Consider the following 18,134-nt stretch of genomic DNA (forward strand, 5'->3'; position numbering starts at 1 on the left):
GTTTTGAACAATGCACCAATTTTGTTTTAAATACTTCATCGTTTAACTTTAAGTGAACAATTGCTTGATTTCAAACATTACCGATCTTTTTATGATCAGATATGTTGAGAAGTCGCTCACTCAGGCCATGCCCCAAGTTGGGATGAGCAAAGTGTCGTGTCTCTGTTCTCTTCTTCAATCCCTGCTTCTCGGGAAGGGAGGACCTGATCTGAAACAGGTGAAAAAACTTCTTGCGCCAGATTGAATGAGAAAATCAACTAAAATTTGCGTAATTGTCAAAAACTCGGATTGTGTACAAGAGCGCACTTACTTTTTCAATCTACTATTTTTTTTTAAATTCTACTAGCTCTATTGAAATATTAAATTAAAATATGTTTCTACAACTAACTATCATTCAATTATTCTGCTGAAGTTTGTTTTAAAACATCACAGTAATTGCAAAGTTTATAAATAAAGGATTTGATTGAAAAGTAAATCAAGGAGCTTCAAGTTTTTGGTGTTCTTGTGAAGGTTCAAAAACATTGATCACTTTGCCCGCTTTAGCTTGTTACCTAAAGCCGGTTTAAAACATCACAGTGTAATGAAAACACCAAGAAAAGTTATTGGAAAAGCAAACTTATAGGTTTCAAGTTTAAAGAATACTAGTTTTTCGGCGTGCTTATGTAAAGGGGCCATTGGCCACTTCTACCACTTCAATCATATTATTTTAGAGAAAATAACGTTGTATTTAAAAGAATATTTTCTCACAGGATCCAATTCGCCTCCACCAGATGGTTGCAAACGCGTTCATATTTTGCTACGTTTGGTCGGTTGCTGGAAACGTTACTGAGAATTGTATCGACATGTTTGACTCGTTTGTTCGTGGTCAGATGGAAGATAATCCTGAACTTAAGGTCGGTTGAAAACGTTCTCTCCGCTACAACACATGATCGTTTGTTGCTAGCTGATATGAAATTATCTGATTTTTGAAATTTTCAATGAATTTTCTTGAAACGGTTTTAAAAGAAATTCGATTTAATCGTGGATTACTTCCGTACATAAAATGATCTGTTTTGGGGTTTTAACCTTTTGAAACGCTTTCCTACAATCGACTGCGCAACTCCAATTAGAAAAATCTCACTTCAAGCGTGTACAGCACAATCTCGCATTGTTTTTATAAACAGAGAAATTAGCATTGATTCAATCGTTGATTGCCAACTTAAGCGAAGTTTTCTGTTTTGGGATTTTAACCTCGGTGAAGACTTTTGAAACGCTTTTCCACAAGTTAACAAAACATAAATTAGTTCAGTGGTTTCCAACCTAGATTTAGTGGGATGGTTTTAGGAGGCCCGTGAAGGCCAAACTTTTAACCAAGTTGCTATGGAGTGCTTTATGTAAACTTTTTCATGGCGTTGTGTAACTCTAATATTTACGTAAAATGGGTCAGGTGCCACCAAAAGGTTGGTAACCACTGCTTTAGAAACAACATGCTTTAGGCTCGTAAAAACATTTCAATTTTGTTCTAACAAATATGAAATAGCTTGTATTTACACAATGCAAGTGTGTTTAAAAAAAGAGATTTGCAAGAAACAAACGCCCTCTCTTTATTCCAGCTCCCTGCCGGTTCGGATTTATTCAGTTACTACATGGATTTTGAGACGAAACGCTTCGATCTGTGGGAGAGAATCGTCCCCCAGTTCAAATACAGCGTGGAAACCCCGTTCTTTGACATGTTGGTGCCAACCATTGACACTGTCAGATACGGATATCTCATGGATAAATTGCTGGAAATCAACAAATCTGTTCTTTACACTGGTAAGAAGGATGGGGTTGTTGTGAACTTTGACACACATTGAAGCAGTGGTTTTTTAATGCTGCGCCTAGAAAGGTAGCCAAGTACACCCCAAGATAACAAAAAAGATAATTTTACCGGATGATTTGTGAAGTTTATAAGTGACTTACCATATTTCTATGAATGGTGTGCTCCCAAATGTTGGTAATTTTACGGTGCGCACCAGGTAACACAGTCTAAGAAACACTTCATTAAAGCAATGCTAACTTTCTACTTGTCTGACTTTGAGAGTCCTGGCGTTAAATACAAAAAATTAACTCATTTGCCGGCTTGTAACTATTTTAAAAGAACTGTTTGAATGTTTGAACCAGTATTAAATATTTGAAGAAACGTATAAACTGGGATCATCACTTGCTTATTGCCGTTTTAGCCATTTCGCCCTAAATATTTTTTTCCAACATGCAAAATTTTATTGTCACTCGCAGTCTCCTAACTGCTGTCTTGTCACTGGTCACCAACGACCGGACAGATGCCCAGTTTTACATGCACTTAATTACGTTCCACTGACTGGGGTGTTCACTGTCATGTGGTACATGCCACTTTTTACTAACATAACATGTGTAACATAAGTCTTGCACTGACGTCTGCCACATGTCCCTTTTTTCTGACAGGTGGCACTGGTGTTGGCAAGTCGGTTGTGGCACGCGGTTTGCTGGAGTCGGTGTCAGAAGCTCGGAATTACGTGACAGTTTACATGAACTTTTCCGCTCAAACTTCATCGATTAGAACCCAGGAGTTTCTCGAAGCAAAGTTGGAACGAAAACGCAAAAATATTATTGGTGAGTGGTTTGTTTTGTTGAGTTGTAATCGCATCCAATCAACAGTTATCTAATCATTACTCTGTTAACGACGTCTTGCATTAGTCATCAAACGTCAGATACATTATATACAACTGGTTGTGAAGCGAAATAATAGTTTGTGGACTATGCCTAGCAACAACACTAAATTTATCCAATCAACAGTTTTGAAGACAGTCTATTTTTTGTTTAGAAAACTATTTTAGATAAACTTTGTTTTTATTTTATTTGTGAAACAACCGATCTCTAGATATCTTTTCAAACAAACAAAAAAATTATCCGATATGCGCGTGTGTATTTTGATAAAGTGGACACAGGTTACTTTACCGAAACAGGCAACAACTGTTGAAACAACGCAAAAAACTCTTTTGTTTTGTATTCTGCAAACTTTATAATGTTTAACCTGCTAATTACAATGCATTTGTTTAACTTTTTGTTGATGTCATCAGGTGCTCCCCCCGGCAAACGTGTGATTGTGTTCGTGGACGACCTGAACATGCCGAAGTTGGACAGATACGGGAGTCAACCTCCCATTGAACTGCTGAGACAATACCAGGACTTCGGAGGACTCTATGACCGGGAGAAAATGTTCTGGAAAGTAAGTTTGCAAAAAACAACAACATACAACTATGTAATGATTTGCAAATTTACAGACAATATGACGACCAGTCACAATTTCTAGTAGTTTGTTTAATTTACAGCAAAAAAGGTAATTAAGAACAAAACTGCCAAAGATCTTACATTGATGATGACAAGAACGATTGTTGAAACTATTACAATAAAATGTAGTTACTTTAAAAAGTTCTCTGGCACTGAAAGTTTTTTGTTTTTGTTAAAGTTATAACTCAGTGACTATCAACCTTTCATATGTCGTGGCCCCTTTAAAGTAACCCTCACCTCCTCCCTGCTAATCAAAAATGTAGATGGTAAATTTGTAAAACTTAAAGTCAAAGGCTAATTTACAGAGCATCATGTCTAAATAACACGAGAATCGTCAAGAAAGTCATTTTGAAAACTCGAAAGTGTTGAAGTTTGGACGTGTTTTCTGCTGTTGTCTATAAATCTCTGTCAGTATAAAACACCTTGTAATACCATGGGCCCTGGGAAACGCTGCCATAACCTGTTATGAGCTCCTAACATGTAAACACTGCAATAGTTTTCACCCTACTCAATTGTTTCCGTCAGATTATCAAAGACGTGACAATAGCTGCAGCTTGTGCGCCCCCTGGTGGTGGTAGGAACCCGGTCACGCCTCGTTTCGTCCGACACTTCGGGATGTTTTGTCTTCCGTCGCCATCCGAGTTCAACCTCAAGACAATATTCAATGTAAGTTGCTTGTTTCTGGCGCCGGTTTGCTTCCACCCGTTTCTACTTTCATATACAGAGGGTTTAAAAGTAATTTAGCCACTTTGGTAATGGCTCGCAATTTTTTTGCTTCACAAGCAATTGCTATGGAATATTTTTGTTCAGAAACGAGATTGAAATTGCTTTAAAATGACAAACTAAAATTGAGACCCCTGCTTCGATAAATTAACGATTTGGGCTTTTTGTTGCCAATTCCTTTTTGTTTTGTACACAATTACTGCAAATTATGGAAAGAAACTTTCCCCAAGACTTTTTTGTGTTTTTATTTTTTTTTAAATTGGCCTGATATGTTTGTCAAATTCCATGTTTTTTTTTACCTTGAATGATTTCGTTACTTTGCGTTTGTTAATTTGTTAAAAAAACAGCGGTGGTTGATTATAAAGTTTTCCATTAAATATTTCTCACCTAAAACATTTTTAAACTCAAATATATTCCAACATATTATTACACCAGGCGATCATGAGTGGATTCTTATCTGAGTTCCCGGCTGCTGTGAAGCAATGCGCGGGAAATATGGTCGACGCAGCAATTGAAATATACGGTAGAATGTCAACCGACCTCCTGCCGACTCCAACAAAGTCTCACTACGTGTTCAACTTGAGAGATTTGTCGAAACTTGTCCAGGGAATTTTGCGGGCTGACCCAGGAGTGATTAGAGAGCAGGTATGAAAAAAATATTGGACAAAAAAACACTATTTATCGTTTGTTTTTGAAAGTGATGTTTTTTGTGCTCAATTCCACAAACTATATACAGCAGTAACAGAGAAACGTCGGTCACTGTACAAAGCGTATGTGGACAATTTTCCATACTATTAAGTAAAATATCGTTCCATAAATTTTTCATACCTGCTCTCTAATCACTAAAATTATGGTATTAAGAAGCGTGCATAGTTTTTTGGTGTATAAAACAATTAAAAATTATAAAAAATCTGTGAAGGTAATGTCTTACATGTTTTTAAAACTAAACATAAACATGTGATCTGTTTCAATCGATAATACACGTACTTTGTCATTCCATTTCAGAAATAAAGTTTCAATTCAAAATTTTACCGCAACAATTCAAGCATGTTCTTTTTACTCTTAACATTGTATTCCAGGTTCAAATCTTCCATCTTTTCTGCCACGAATCTCTCCGTGTTTTCCACGACCGTCTGATAAACAGTGAAGACAAGAATTATTTTTATCACATTCTGGCTGAAATGGCGAGCAAACATTTCGGACAAAATGTGAGTTCATGTCATCAGTTGTGTCATTTCATTACATTTGTGTAGACAAGCTTCTGTTACACGTTCACGAATTGTCGAGACGAAGACATGTTCAGTGTTCTGCAACTATATCAATAAATTGCCCAGATGTGGCATCGAACAGACTAGGTGAGGCATGGGCTTTTAACCTGTTATTCCCAACAAACTAGAGATTTGCCGTTAGATGGCTACACTAGCTAGTACGGCTGATCTCTTGTCACCAGCTGCACTGATGAGACCTTATAGGTTGCAACATTGTGCACAGTATGCAGCTTATAAGTATACTTATATTATGAACTATTTGACCAAAATGCAAAACATAACGTGGCTTGGTGCCAAATTTATTCCTTTGGGCTCCAAACAACCAAGGTTATGTTCAACTGATTACGTCACTTCGCATTAAATTCTTCTTGTTACCAACAATGTTATTTCTATGCTTGCTAACTATTTCCCACTAGATGGAGCCAGACGACTTCCTGAAGAAGCCGATCATTTTCGGGGATTTCCTCAAAGTCGGAGCCCAGAAAGAAGACAGAATTTACGAAAACCTGTCAGACCGGTAAGTAATGATGTCATCAGTGCATGGTGACGTATATAGGTGTGACGTAATCGGTCTCGATAAGCCCCGTTCTACATATTATTCTTGATGTGCGTTTTTTTACGTTATTTCTTTTTTTTTCAGAATGGAAAAAGTGAAAACAATTCTTGAAGATTATTTGGACGATTACAATATGACGTCATCGAAGGAGATGAAACTGGTTTTCTTCCAAGACGCGATCGACCACGTGTCCAGGTGAGGAAAAACTCCAGATAAATTCGATTAAAAAAATAAAGTGTTCGTGTCAAAGCAGAAATAATATGACTGGGCATTTTAATTATTACTCGGCGATTTTATTGATGTCTCAGCGTTTTGATGATGACTCGAAATTTCAGTGCCTATTTTGAGCATTCTTTACTTTTACCTGACACATCGTACCCAGCACCTACCTATACATATCAGCGGCCACAACAAAATCTGACGTTTTTACTTCAATATTTCCAGAATCGTCCGTATGATAGTAACACAACGTGGCAACGCGTTATTGGTCGGAATCGGTGGGTGTGGTAAGCAATCTCTCACCCGATTGGCTTGTCACGTGTGCGGGTATCAGTGCATTCAGATCGAACTGACCCGAGGTTATAATTACGAATCATTTCACGAGGATTTGAGGAAAGTCTACAGAACGGCTGGAGTCGAAGGGAAGGATACAGTGTTCCTGTTCACTGATACACAAGTAAGATTGAGGTTACTTCATGATTTTCATTTCTATTTGAATGAGACTTAATGGGCCTGGCGTACTATGATTTATACATGAGTGTGTCGTGATCGCTGGTCTGCATCGACGAATCAGGGCTGATCCCAGTTATTTCATGATTTTCATTTCTATTTGAATAAGAAACCGATGATGCTGCAAAGGCGAAATATATTCACCTTGAAATCTTACGAAAGAATGACTTAATGTTTTTCGTGAACTTAAAATCATTATGGAACACTATATACGGATCTATTCATAAGTTTAATGATGAAAATAACGACACAAATAGACATAAAAGTCGACATGTTTTATTGTTCAAACGTTTTGGCAAATCAATAGGCATAGGATTTATTATTGTCTTCATCCACCAAGCAACGAGCTTGGAGATTCTGGTTTAAAGTTTAAAGGCTGCAGTATTGATTTGATTTGTTATTCATAATTAATTAACCTTTTATCACAAAAACCAACTAGTGCATTATAATAAGCTGTTGTCTCTAAGTTTGTAGACGTTACCTCAACGATTTTGTCAGAACTCAAAATAAAAAAAACTGTTTTACAAACATCTGACAAAACAAATGCAAAACGATTTCACAAACTTATGCAATTAACCAGAATATGCGATTAACCAAAACTTTCCTAAAAACAATTCGCTTAAAATGCACAATCAAGAATAATGCGGAAAATTCTAGATGCATATCATTGTTTTGATCCTTATTACATCACAATCGTTTTAGATCGTGCAAGAAGAGTTTCTTGAAGACATCAACAACATTCTCAACTCTGGGGAAGTACCTAACTTGTTCGAGAAAGACGAATTGGAACAAGTGCTAGCTGCGATCCGACCCTTCGCTAAAAACTTCGGGATTTCTGAAGGCGACAGAGATGGCGTCTACCAACATTTCATCGCAAGGTGAGGCTTCATAATACATTGTGTTATTCTAGTGCACCAGGCCCATTGAAGGCGTTTTGCCGAATCAGCCGGTCACCAAGCATTCATTCCCGTATAGTAGGGTATAGGCAAAAAATCTAGCCTGCGGTGGGATTCGAACCCACGACAGGTTCCATGACTCGCGCTCTACCAACTGAGTTACGCAGGCTCAATAGACAATCCGCCTGAAGTTGAATCGCAAACACCGTTGCCTGCCTGGTATGCTGCACATGTCAGCTTCGTAGTGGCGGATCGCCCGAAAAAAAACGGGTCTGACTTTTACACTCTGTGTTATTATTTTTTTGAATAAATTTAACCAGCTAAGTAGTCAGTTTCTGGACCAGACCTAATGTCTAAGAGCCCTAAAATGCCCTGTAAAAGACCAAATCTATTATGTTTGTTATCTTGTATGTCCTGTGGCTTCAATGTATACACCTGTCAATCAAACTTTTGGGCCTAAACAGGCTTTTCAAAACGATTCGGGTTCGGGTTCGGGGTTCGGGGTTCGGGGTTCGGGGTTCGGGGTCCGGTTTCACGCCCGTTTACAACTATATGTGAACATACAAACGTACTGGGATCAGCCCTGAAGCGGCGATGCAGACCAGCGATCACGGCATACCCACATAGAAATAGTAGTACGCCAGGGCCATTAAAGTCGTTGTATCGAATCAAGCTAGTCACCAAGCATTGCCATGTGCCAAAACACAGGCTAGAAAAAATAGCCTGCAATCGGATTCAAACCTACGATAAGTGTCTGTCCATTTTATGTTAAAATAACTCAACTAACACACATAAATGTTCTGTCCGGATTTAATTAACTCAATCGCATGTTTATTCGTCGTCAGAGTTCGTCAAAACCTCCACATCGTGGTTTGTATGTCTCCAGTAGGTGACGCTTTCCGTGCAAGATGTCGAATGTTCCCCTCATTGGTCAACTGCTGCACAATTGACTGGTAAGCAAAAGTGCTTCATGATATTTGTTGTTGTTGCAAAGCAACTGTGGAAGGATTCCTTTAAACAATTCTATTGCATCTTAAGTTAACTCCCCCTAGTGGACACCAGAACTTTTCAAACCAACATTATACTTTGTAACCTTTTTTCAATAATAAAATTTTGCCTATAATTATAATTTAACCAACGTAATTAAACTAAACTACCATATGTTTGCGCGTTTTTTCAGATCGAACAGCGATGGCTGTTAGTGTTGTTCTATCATAGAATCATGGTCATTATATTACGATAAAGCTTCCATAAACACAATAATCTTACTGTATAACCGCAGTTTCATCTTTACCTGCAAAATATACATGGGCAATGCAACAAAAACTTGTTTAATGTTATAGCTAAATGGCGGCCGGACTGTTTTGTGTTTCTATCTTGCACCTGTCGCAGCCACCTACGTTGGGGTTCGAACCCGCAATCTGATGCTTCTGTCCTTTGCAGGTTTGTCCAGTGGCCAGAGGAGGCGCTGTTGAGCGTGTCACAGAACTTTCTGGGTCCAGTTCATGACCTTGAAGATGATATGAAGGAGAAAATTTCAAAACTATGTGTTGAGATTCATATTAGTGTGAACACAATGGCCGAGAAGTAAGAGTTGTATTGTCTGCATCCGATGTATGCATAGGTCATAGACAGGTTTGCTATACCGTCCTTGTTTCTAACACTTGTCCTTATTTTGAAGGGCTGTGTCTTAAAAAAATAGTTTCCTTATTTCTAAGACCTGTCCTTATTTTGAAGGGCTGTGTCTTAAAAAAATAGTTTCCTTATTTCTAAGACTTGTCCTTGTTTTAGACTTGAGTCCTTATTTTGTCTTATTTTTAACAATTACAAGTGAAAAACCTGCTACAAGTAAAACTAAACCTAGACCGGAGTTGTTTTGAGATGCACGAAACATTTTCTACGGACAAGAAGTTGCTGGAACGGATTGTTTGTGGCATAAAATATGGCATGTGATATGTCATGGCTCGTATAAATACAACAAAGATTTGTTCAAGAACATTCGTTCGTTTCGTAACTTATGAAAAATTTCGTTCAAAAAATTTTCGGATGTCCTTGTTTTTGATTCGATGTCAATGGCAACCCTGGTCATAGATTATGTTATTTTGTTCATAAACGGATTTATTTTGTTTTTTGACATAAACAAAATTATTCTGTCTCAGGTTTTACAAAGAATTACGACGTCACTATTACACAACTCCTACGTCATATTTGGAACTGATCAATCTTTACTTGACGATGTTGCAAGAAAAGCGAAAACAACTTGTCAGTGCGAGGGACAGGTTTAAGGTACAATGACGAAATAAGTTTAAAATTGTGAAAATGCTAGACAAACAGAAAAACTAAAAGTTGTTGCTTAAAGTTAAAGGAATGTAAATATGCCGATCTGTTTTATCTTTATTTGTGCTCTCTTTATTGAGAGCAACCACAAAAAAAAGTGGGGCTTGTTGCTTGAAGAAGAAAATACAAATGTACAAAGTTTGTCTAAAGTTAAATTGAAAATACAGCCAACCTCGGTTAATCCGAATCTTCGACTAATTCAGGCAAAACTTGAGGTACAAATGATTTGTAATGTGGCAAGGCTTTAACCAACCGACATCGGGTTAATCCGGATCTTCGTCCAATCGGGCAATGTTTTTAGTCCAAACGGGTCCGGATTAACCAAGGTTGTACTGTATGTCAACTTGAGCTTTCTAAACTTCTAAGTATTAACCAATAATATCGTTATTTCATTTCACTTTTAGACGGGTTTAAGCAAACTCCTTGAGACGAACGATCTCGTGGATTCAATGCAGGAAGAACTAACAGCTCTCGAACCCGAGTTGAAACGTAAAAGTGTTGAAACTGAAGAATTGATGGAAAAACTGGCGGTGGACCAGGAAAAAGCTGATCAGGTGACACGATTTGACGAATCACTGCCACGTACTCGACACCTGTTAATAACAATGCTATCTGATACTGTACTTAATTATGACGTTATCTGGCTAGTGTTATATGACATCATAAACTGAAACATCGATTTTCAGTTAAATATTTTTGGTTAATAAAGCCTCCATTTTCAAAAAAATAAAAAAAATACGTAACTCATTCTAAAGTATGCGAAAAATGACGTCATATACATACGTCACATTTTCTATGACGTTTTTACGTGGTCACAACTTATTACATCATTCCATTATGTCGTCACAATCTTTTCATATTGTGCTTTGTCATATTAGAACGTGGTTATAGTTCATGCATTCATGACATCATAAACATGTGTGTGTGTGTGACGTAACAGGTGCGCAAAGTTGTTCTGGAAGACGAAGCTGTGGCGAAAGTGAAAGCTGAAGAGACACAAGCGATAGCAGATGATGCGCAGAAGGATTTGGATGATGCCCTGCCAGTATTGCACGGAGCCAATAAAGCGCTGGACGCTCTCGACAAAAGCGATATCGCTGAGATTAAAGTATTCGCCAAACCACCTGATCTCGTCATGACTGTCATGGAAACGGTGGGTGGAATATTGTGATGGGAATATTTTTAACTTGTTACCTTGCGAGGTCTATGCTACAGTTACCAGACGTTCGGAATTCCCCGGACGTGTCCGGAATTCGGGCGTTAAATCTGTGTCCGGAAATAATTTTGAAATACACTCCTAATGTCCGGAATTAGTATCTAGTAGCTTACAAGTTTTCAAATTGCCGTCTGAAATTGAAATTGCCTTGCTGAGGTGATTCAAGCAATAGGGCTAATGCCTCATCACGTAATTTTCAAAACTGCCTGTTTGGTTTCTTCCAAATCCCTGAAAGACTCCTGTCGTGGGTTCGAATCCCACCGCAGGCTAGATTTTTCTAGCCCACGCCTTGCCATATGGTGGTGAATGCTTGGTGACCGGCTGATTCTGTGTGGCGCCTTCAATGGCCCTGGCGTACTGTGATTTATATATGAGTGTGCCGTGATCGCTGGTCTGCATAGACGCTTCAGGGCTGATCCCAGTTATGAATTTATGTTCATCTTAACTGATACTGGTCAATCTGGCGATCCCCTACTACGAAGCTGACATGTGCAGCATACAAGGCAGGCAACGGTGCTTGTGATTCGACTTTCGGCGAATTCTCCACTGAGTCTGTGTAGCTCGAAAAGATTCCAGTCGTTGGTTCGAATCCCACCACACGCTAGATTTTTCTAGCCCATGCCCTGCCTAATTTGGAAATACTTGTTGACCGGCTGATTCGGTTTAACGCCTACAAGGCCCTGGCTTACTATGAGTGTGCTGTAATTGCTGGTCTGCATGAACGCTTCAGGGCTGATCCCAATATGAATGTATATTCGTCTTTACTCATATATAACGCATCTTTGTCAGGTTTGCATCCTTCTCAACTCGAAGACAGATTGGGCTGCGGCGAAAACTTTGCTTGGAGACCCCAACTTCCTAAAACGGCTCCTGGAATATGACAAGGACAACATTCAGATGAGGATCATCAACAAACTCAACAAATACATCGCTATGCCAGATTTCGTACCGGAGAAAGTCGAACGGGTATATACACTGCGTTCATCCGCTAACAAAGATTCAATATATTGCAAAGATTTTACTCCGTGGCAAATTTTGAAAGCCCCAGTTACTTTGTTAAACTTGTCCCCGTTAAACTACTTTGTTAAACTTTGTATACTCATGAAAAATAATTTTGTTTGTTTCCAAATGCAAGTCAAATTTAAATCTATCCCTGTTGAAAACTTCTTGTATTCAAATCTATAATAACATCTCAACCACGTTTGATATCTGCACGGTTAAGACATTGCGCCTTAGTGCTGCATTTTTTTGTTTTTGTTATGATTTTTTTACAACATATAATTATTACACAAGAAACGGGCTTGCAAAATAGTTTTACTAAAACCATAATCGCCATTTAGTTTATTAAATAAATTTCGTCCTTGCTAATAATAATAATAACAATACCGATTGTTAAACATCTACAATAGAATCTATGCGCAATACACGAGCTCTCTGGTAGTTTTCACCAAACAAAACATTAACAATAAAGTTTATTATGCATATTGTTCTTAAATGCAATGGACAAAACCGTACGTTTAGTTTCCATTGTTAACAAAATTGACCTAATAAAGTTTAATTTAGTACAGTCATACTACCGTAAATTCGTTGAATAATGCCGTATATAATGTGCCTAAAATTTACGAAATCCTTTTTGCAGGTATCGAAGGCATGTCGTTCAATGTGTATGTGGGTGCGAGCCATGCACACCTACTCCAACGTTGTCCGCGAGGTGGAGCCAAAGAGGGAACGACTCAGAGCCGCTCAAGCGGAACTTGACGTCACTATGTCGTCATTGCGAGAAAAACAGGAAAAACTCCAGGAAGTTGAGAATCAAATTGCTGAATTACAGGTAAAGATTTGATTGACAGGGCAATGACCCTTACACAGTCGTGTAAATAGTACGGTTTTTGCATTCTAAATCCCAAACTGTAGAAAATATTCGGTTAATTGCACGTTCCGGTTAATGGCAACCTGTTTATTGGCGTATTTCGCCTTTTTGCATACTGAATCTCAAACTAGCTTGTTGTATGTTGTAAAAAAGTTCGGTTAATTGCACGTTCTGGTTATTTGCAATCTGACTTAAACCATGAAATATCTGATTTACTTTGGGTTTTGATTGACCTTTTTACCCTATAAACACCCCTTTCCCCAATAAATTCCCCTTGCTTAATCACCCACAAACTATGTCACGTTTACCCCCCAGTTTGAGAACCTTTGTTTCCAAACATCTTTTAATTCCATCTGTACATGCTACTCACGATGAGAGAACTAATTTGCTTGTAAGAAGGAAATATTTAAAACACAAAAAAGAAAAAAAAAACAGTCAAAAAATACTACCTTTAACATCCAAATCATGATTAGTTCCCAGTTAAAAAAGCCTCAAGAAAGGACAATTTATATTTCCTCTCATCTTACAGGCAACTTACGATGAGAGTGTACAAGAGAAAGATCGTTTGATGAAAACGATGTCACTTACAGCTGCTCGGATGAAAAGAGCGGGAAAACTAACCGCTGCGCTCGGTGACGAACAGGTCGGTGATGTCATCAGTGACGTATACACTGTGTAACTGTCTTTTGACCAGATGGAATTTATAGCATAAGCTTTGAGATCTGTTTTTGAAATGGTTGTTATTCAAGATATTGCCCTTACTGGTGGAATTTTAAGTTACCGTTAAAAGTATAGCTGTTTTGAAATAGAATTGTAATGTTGAATTTGAAGATATTTTGTTTTGTTTGTCATTGTTTAAAACAGTGGTTGGCAACCGCCGGTCCGCGACGAGTTCGTTACAGGGCCGTATAGTTTTCAGGGTAAATGCTTTAAAACATTTTGCCCATTGATAAATTGCAATGTAATCAACCATATAGTAAGGGTGTTGACATTATCTACGACTAAGTAAGACATTCCCTAGCTTCAAATATGGCTGTATTTTGCTTTTGAATTATTTGCATCTCAGGATGTTTGCGTCAGACACTTAGTGACATCATCAATGACGTGTTTTCGTGCAGGTTCGTTGGCAAGAGAAGGTGGAGGAATACGAACAGCAGATAGGGAATGTTGTGGGAGACGTTTTCATCGCAGCTGCATGTGTGGCTTACTATGGGGCTTTCACTTCAACTTACAGAGATCTGCTTGTAGAAGGTTGGACTCAAACATGCAAAGAACTGGTGGGTTGGGTAATTCAATGTATAACATATCGAACAGAGAGTGATTATACTGAACAATATCAGACCCTCCAACAGGTGGCATCATTTATTATGTTTTATCCTGTGATTTTGTAGGAACTAAAGATGCCAGTTGGGCAGAATATTTATATATTTCATGTAAATTCATTGACTGACTCTGTTACTTGGAAATCATTTTTCATTCTCAGTTATAAAGTATTGGACGCTTACTCAAGTGGCAAATGAAAAGCTTGTATTGCATGTGAAAGCATCAAGTCAACAAACGATAAGTAAGCTGGAGACAGTGCACACTGTTTCGACCTATGAGGTCTCATCAGTGCAGCTGGTGACAATACAATGGCCGTGCTGGCTTGTATAGCCATCTAACGGCACTCCAGTTTGTTGGGAGTACAGGGTAAAAACCCATGCCTCACCTATTCTGTGCGATGCCGCAACTGGGTATACACCACAGAGGAAACTGACTCACAATGGCTAAGCAACTGCTTGGAAATCAAGTGATGTCGCTCAGTGTCACTAAGCTGTATAGGTCGAAACAGTGTGCACTGTCTGCAGCTTACTTATCGTTTATTATTGGCGTTTGGCTTTAAATATTCGTGAAGTTTTAAGGTGTATACATTTTAACTTTTCCGTTATGTTACCATTCGAGTATAAACCTACTAGTGCAAAATAACTTTTCCGTTATCTTCGGGCACCGTTTGAGAATCACCGTACAAACCTACACATTGTAAACTTCAATCTCAGGACCTTCCAACTTCAAGCAACCTCAGTTTGGTGAAAATTTTGGGCGACGCTTACGAGATTCGTCAGTGGAATACGGAGGGACTTCCCCGTGACAACGTGTCAACGGAGAATGCGATTATGGTGACGAGAGCGCGGAGATGGCCCCTCATGATTGACCCCCAGGATCAGGCTAACAGGTGAAGGGGGGCAGGGCTTATTGGGGGGTAATATGGGTGTGTAAGGGTTGAAAAATATCTACAGTCTGCGGTGAGATTTGAACCCACGACTGGAGTCTTTCCGGACTCGCGTTTTGTCTATTTGCAACAGATCCCGAACGCTGATACCCTGCCGGGATTTGAACCCGCAACCTTTCGACATTGTTTTTAATCTTCACATTTTGCATTCGTATTTTCCGCTTAGATGGATTCGTAACAAGGAGACGAAGAACGGATTAAAAGTCATCAAGCTCTCTGATCCCAATTTCCTCCGGACCCTGGAAAACTCGATCAGGATCGGGATGCCGGTTCTCTGTGAGGAAATAGAAGAGACTCTGGATCCGGCTCTGGAACCGGTTCTACTTAAACAGGTGAGGATTACCAAGATGTTTTCGAATTCGAAATCCGACTAAAAAGTGCTAGATGATCGACCAGTGTGATATTGTGGATGAGAATTTATTTTTCTAATGACAAAAAAACATATTTTTTTGACAAAAAAAGACAGACCAATCATTGTAAACAACATGATATTTTGACAATCGTGATGCCATTCTTAAATGAAGTGTAAAACCAAGCAGCAGGTAAAAACAGTAAAAGCTTATTTTTTCCAGAGAGCATTGTAATGTCTTTTAGTTGTGGTTTCCTGACTTTGTAGACGTTTTCTCTGTTTTTATTTTTTAGACTTTTATTGCTGGAGGCCGAATGCTGATACGCTTGGGTGATTCCGATATCGATTATGACAAGAACTTCCGGTTTTACATGACGACAAAAATGGCGAATCCACATTATCTACCGGAAGTCTGCATCAAGGTCAGATGAGAGTCAAATCCAAATTACTAAAGTTGCCTCAAGTTGAACATGTTTTTACTGTACCAATAAACTTTAAGTTAGAAAGCAACTAAATTTGAAAGATAAAATACAACTGAACATCATTTTTACTGGGATAACAAAAGTCCTGAAATAATCTAAGTAGTTTTGAAATGTGAACAAAAAATCTTAACAGACATTGTGTAAATGACCATTTTTTTATATTTTTGCTTTTTACTAAAGGTTAAGCAATTTATACCAACGAAAAAACATAAACAACTTAGATATTTATCCTAAAATACGTTATTATCAAAAAGACACACCACCGGTGATGGGATTTGAACCACTAACGTTAGGCTTAAATGGAGGAACTTAACGCTGTTTTTGTTTCTCAACTCTCATGTTTTCACCGTTGCCAGGTAACCATTATCAACTTCACTGTGACGAAACTGGGATTGGAAGATCAGATCCTCAGTGACGTAGTGAGGCTGGAGAGACCGGATTTGGAAGAACAGAGGAATCAGCTCATCCTAAGGTGGGTCGGTTGCTATGGTGATAGGGGCTGAATTCGAATCACAAACTCTGTCACAAACGATTTATGAAAGTTGTTACATGTTGGATCATTAGTTGGAAGGAATAATGTGAGCAATTTAATATTATGGCGAATTCATTCGGTTAAAGTCACTGTTTTAGCTTTTTTGGTGGTTTCAGGTCAAGTGTCTGGCATATAAATTGTTTTCAATAACTCGCCTATTGCGAGTTAAAATAACAGTACCAAGAAATGTTGCTACTTTAGCCGTTACAACATGGACAATTATGTTGCATAATGAGTTGTTACACTGTTTAGGACGCCACGAACAAACCCAATACCAAAAAATAATAACATAGTATACCTCGGTATGGCGCCTTCGATAGGCCTGGTGTACGATGTATGAGTGTGCCGTGATCGCTGTCTGCATGAGCACTTCAGGGCTGATCCCAGTTTTGAATTAATGTTCATCCAACTTATATAAGAACCTTACCACAATAAAATATTCAATGACCCAATCTATTTCATCCCAGGATAAATGCGGACAAGGCTCAGCTTAAATCTATCGAAGATCAGATTTTAAAACTCCTCTTCACATCGGAGGGAAACATTCTCGACAATGAAACTCTGATAAATACTCTGAACGAGTCGAAACTCACATCAGGAGTTATCTCGAAACGACTCGAGGAGGCTGAAGCGACTGAAATTAACATTTCCGAAGCTAGAGAGAAGTAAGATTATCCGTTTGATGTTATAAACTTGTAATATTGTTTATTTTATTCCTATCTTTAATTAGGACCAGTTTGGTGTCAAAAAATATGGTTAAAAAGTGGTAAAACAGATTTTTTCCGTTACCTAGGAAATATCGTAATTCCGTCAGCGAACGCAAAACAAGTCACTTCAATGACCCTATTCTGACTTATTTTTTTTCCCCCGAAAATTAAATGTTTGGAGATGTTTCCATCAATATGAGTTTAAATAACTGTTAGATGCTATAAACGCTTAAAGTCAAAGAACCCAAAATGGTTCACTATAATAAACTAATTGTGCACTTAATCTATAGATATGCTTTTATCATGTTCGTTTCATTTGTGTTTGTTCTATTGATTTTTAACTAATTTTTCCTACAGATATCGTCCAGTGGCGACTCGTGGTTCCGTTTTATTCTTCGTTGTCGCCTCCCTCAGTGAGATTGACCCCATGTACCAGTTTTCCCTCCAATACTTCAACAGCATCTTCAACATGACGATCACAAATGCTGAGCAGGCTGACACACTGGATAAGAGGCTTAAAACTTTACTGGTAAGAATGCAAGTTTTTTCTGTGTACGATAAATTATACAAAACAAACGTTGCATATTAGACAAGTTTCGTCCAATTGGAATAAAGTTGAACATAATACATATTTTAGAAAATACTGAATAGGCATTTCGTCCACCAGGTAGCATATTTAACAAAATTGTCGTTCAACTGGTGTAATGCTAAACAAAATACTAGTCATTTCATCATACTACTTAAAACGACAAATTGTGTTAAATACAACTTTTTGTCAAACAAGTCCTTCGACTAAAAATAAGTACTAATCTGGGACAATTTTGACACCAGTTAAATGCAACACTTTACGAAAAACACACATACCAAGCATTTAATATAGCAAATGATTTTGTTTTAAGAATGGTTAGAGTT

General features: G+C 38.2%; 1 protein-coding gene across 1 annotated transcript in view; it reads left to right on the forward strand.

The window, feature by feature from the left end:
* Positions 1-18,134, forward strand: part of LOC145228178 (dynein axonemal heavy chain 6-like) — a 61,731-nt gene that overhangs the window by 29,781 nt on the left and 13,816 nt on the right. Inside the window, exons 41-67 of the mRNA XM_080093180.1 lie at positions 100-217; positions 750-893; positions 1,593-1,794; positions 2,443-2,610; positions 3,078-3,226; positions 3,814-3,954; positions 4,447-4,656; positions 5,091-5,219; positions 5,696-5,796; positions 5,920-6,030; positions 6,280-6,511; positions 7,267-7,442; positions 8,306-8,413; positions 8,904-9,047; positions 9,620-9,746; positions 10,202-10,351; positions 10,738-10,950; positions 11,803-11,979; positions 12,653-12,844; positions 13,413-13,526; positions 14,002-14,160; positions 14,920-15,095; positions 15,319-15,484; positions 15,795-15,923; positions 16,340-16,455; positions 16,983-17,180; positions 17,580-17,751. Coding sequence (XP_079949306.1) covers positions 100-217; positions 750-893; positions 1,593-1,794; positions 2,443-2,610; positions 3,078-3,226; positions 3,814-3,954; positions 4,447-4,656; positions 5,091-5,219; positions 5,696-5,796; positions 5,920-6,030; positions 6,280-6,511; positions 7,267-7,442; positions 8,306-8,413; positions 8,904-9,047; positions 9,620-9,746; positions 10,202-10,351; positions 10,738-10,950; positions 11,803-11,979; positions 12,653-12,844; positions 13,413-13,526; positions 14,002-14,160; positions 14,920-15,095; positions 15,319-15,484; positions 15,795-15,923; positions 16,340-16,455; positions 16,983-17,180; positions 17,580-17,751 — 4,222 coding nt within the window. The remainder of the gene's footprint in view (positions 1-99; positions 218-749; positions 894-1,592; positions 1,795-2,442; positions 2,611-3,077; positions 3,227-3,813; positions 3,955-4,446; positions 4,657-5,090; positions 5,220-5,695; positions 5,797-5,919; positions 6,031-6,279; positions 6,512-7,266; positions 7,443-8,305; positions 8,414-8,903; positions 9,048-9,619; positions 9,747-10,201; positions 10,352-10,737; positions 10,951-11,802; positions 11,980-12,652; positions 12,845-13,412; positions 13,527-14,001; positions 14,161-14,919; positions 15,096-15,318; positions 15,485-15,794; positions 15,924-16,339; positions 16,456-16,982; positions 17,181-17,579; positions 17,752-18,134) is intronic.

Source organism: Phallusia mammillata, chromosome 5, assembly GCF_965637545.1.
Source record: "Phallusia mammillata chromosome 5, kaPhaMamm4.hap1.1, whole genome shotgun sequence".
Classification (NCBI taxonomy): Eukaryota; Metazoa; Chordata; class Ascidiacea; order Phlebobranchia; family Ascidiidae; genus Phallusia; species Phallusia mammillata.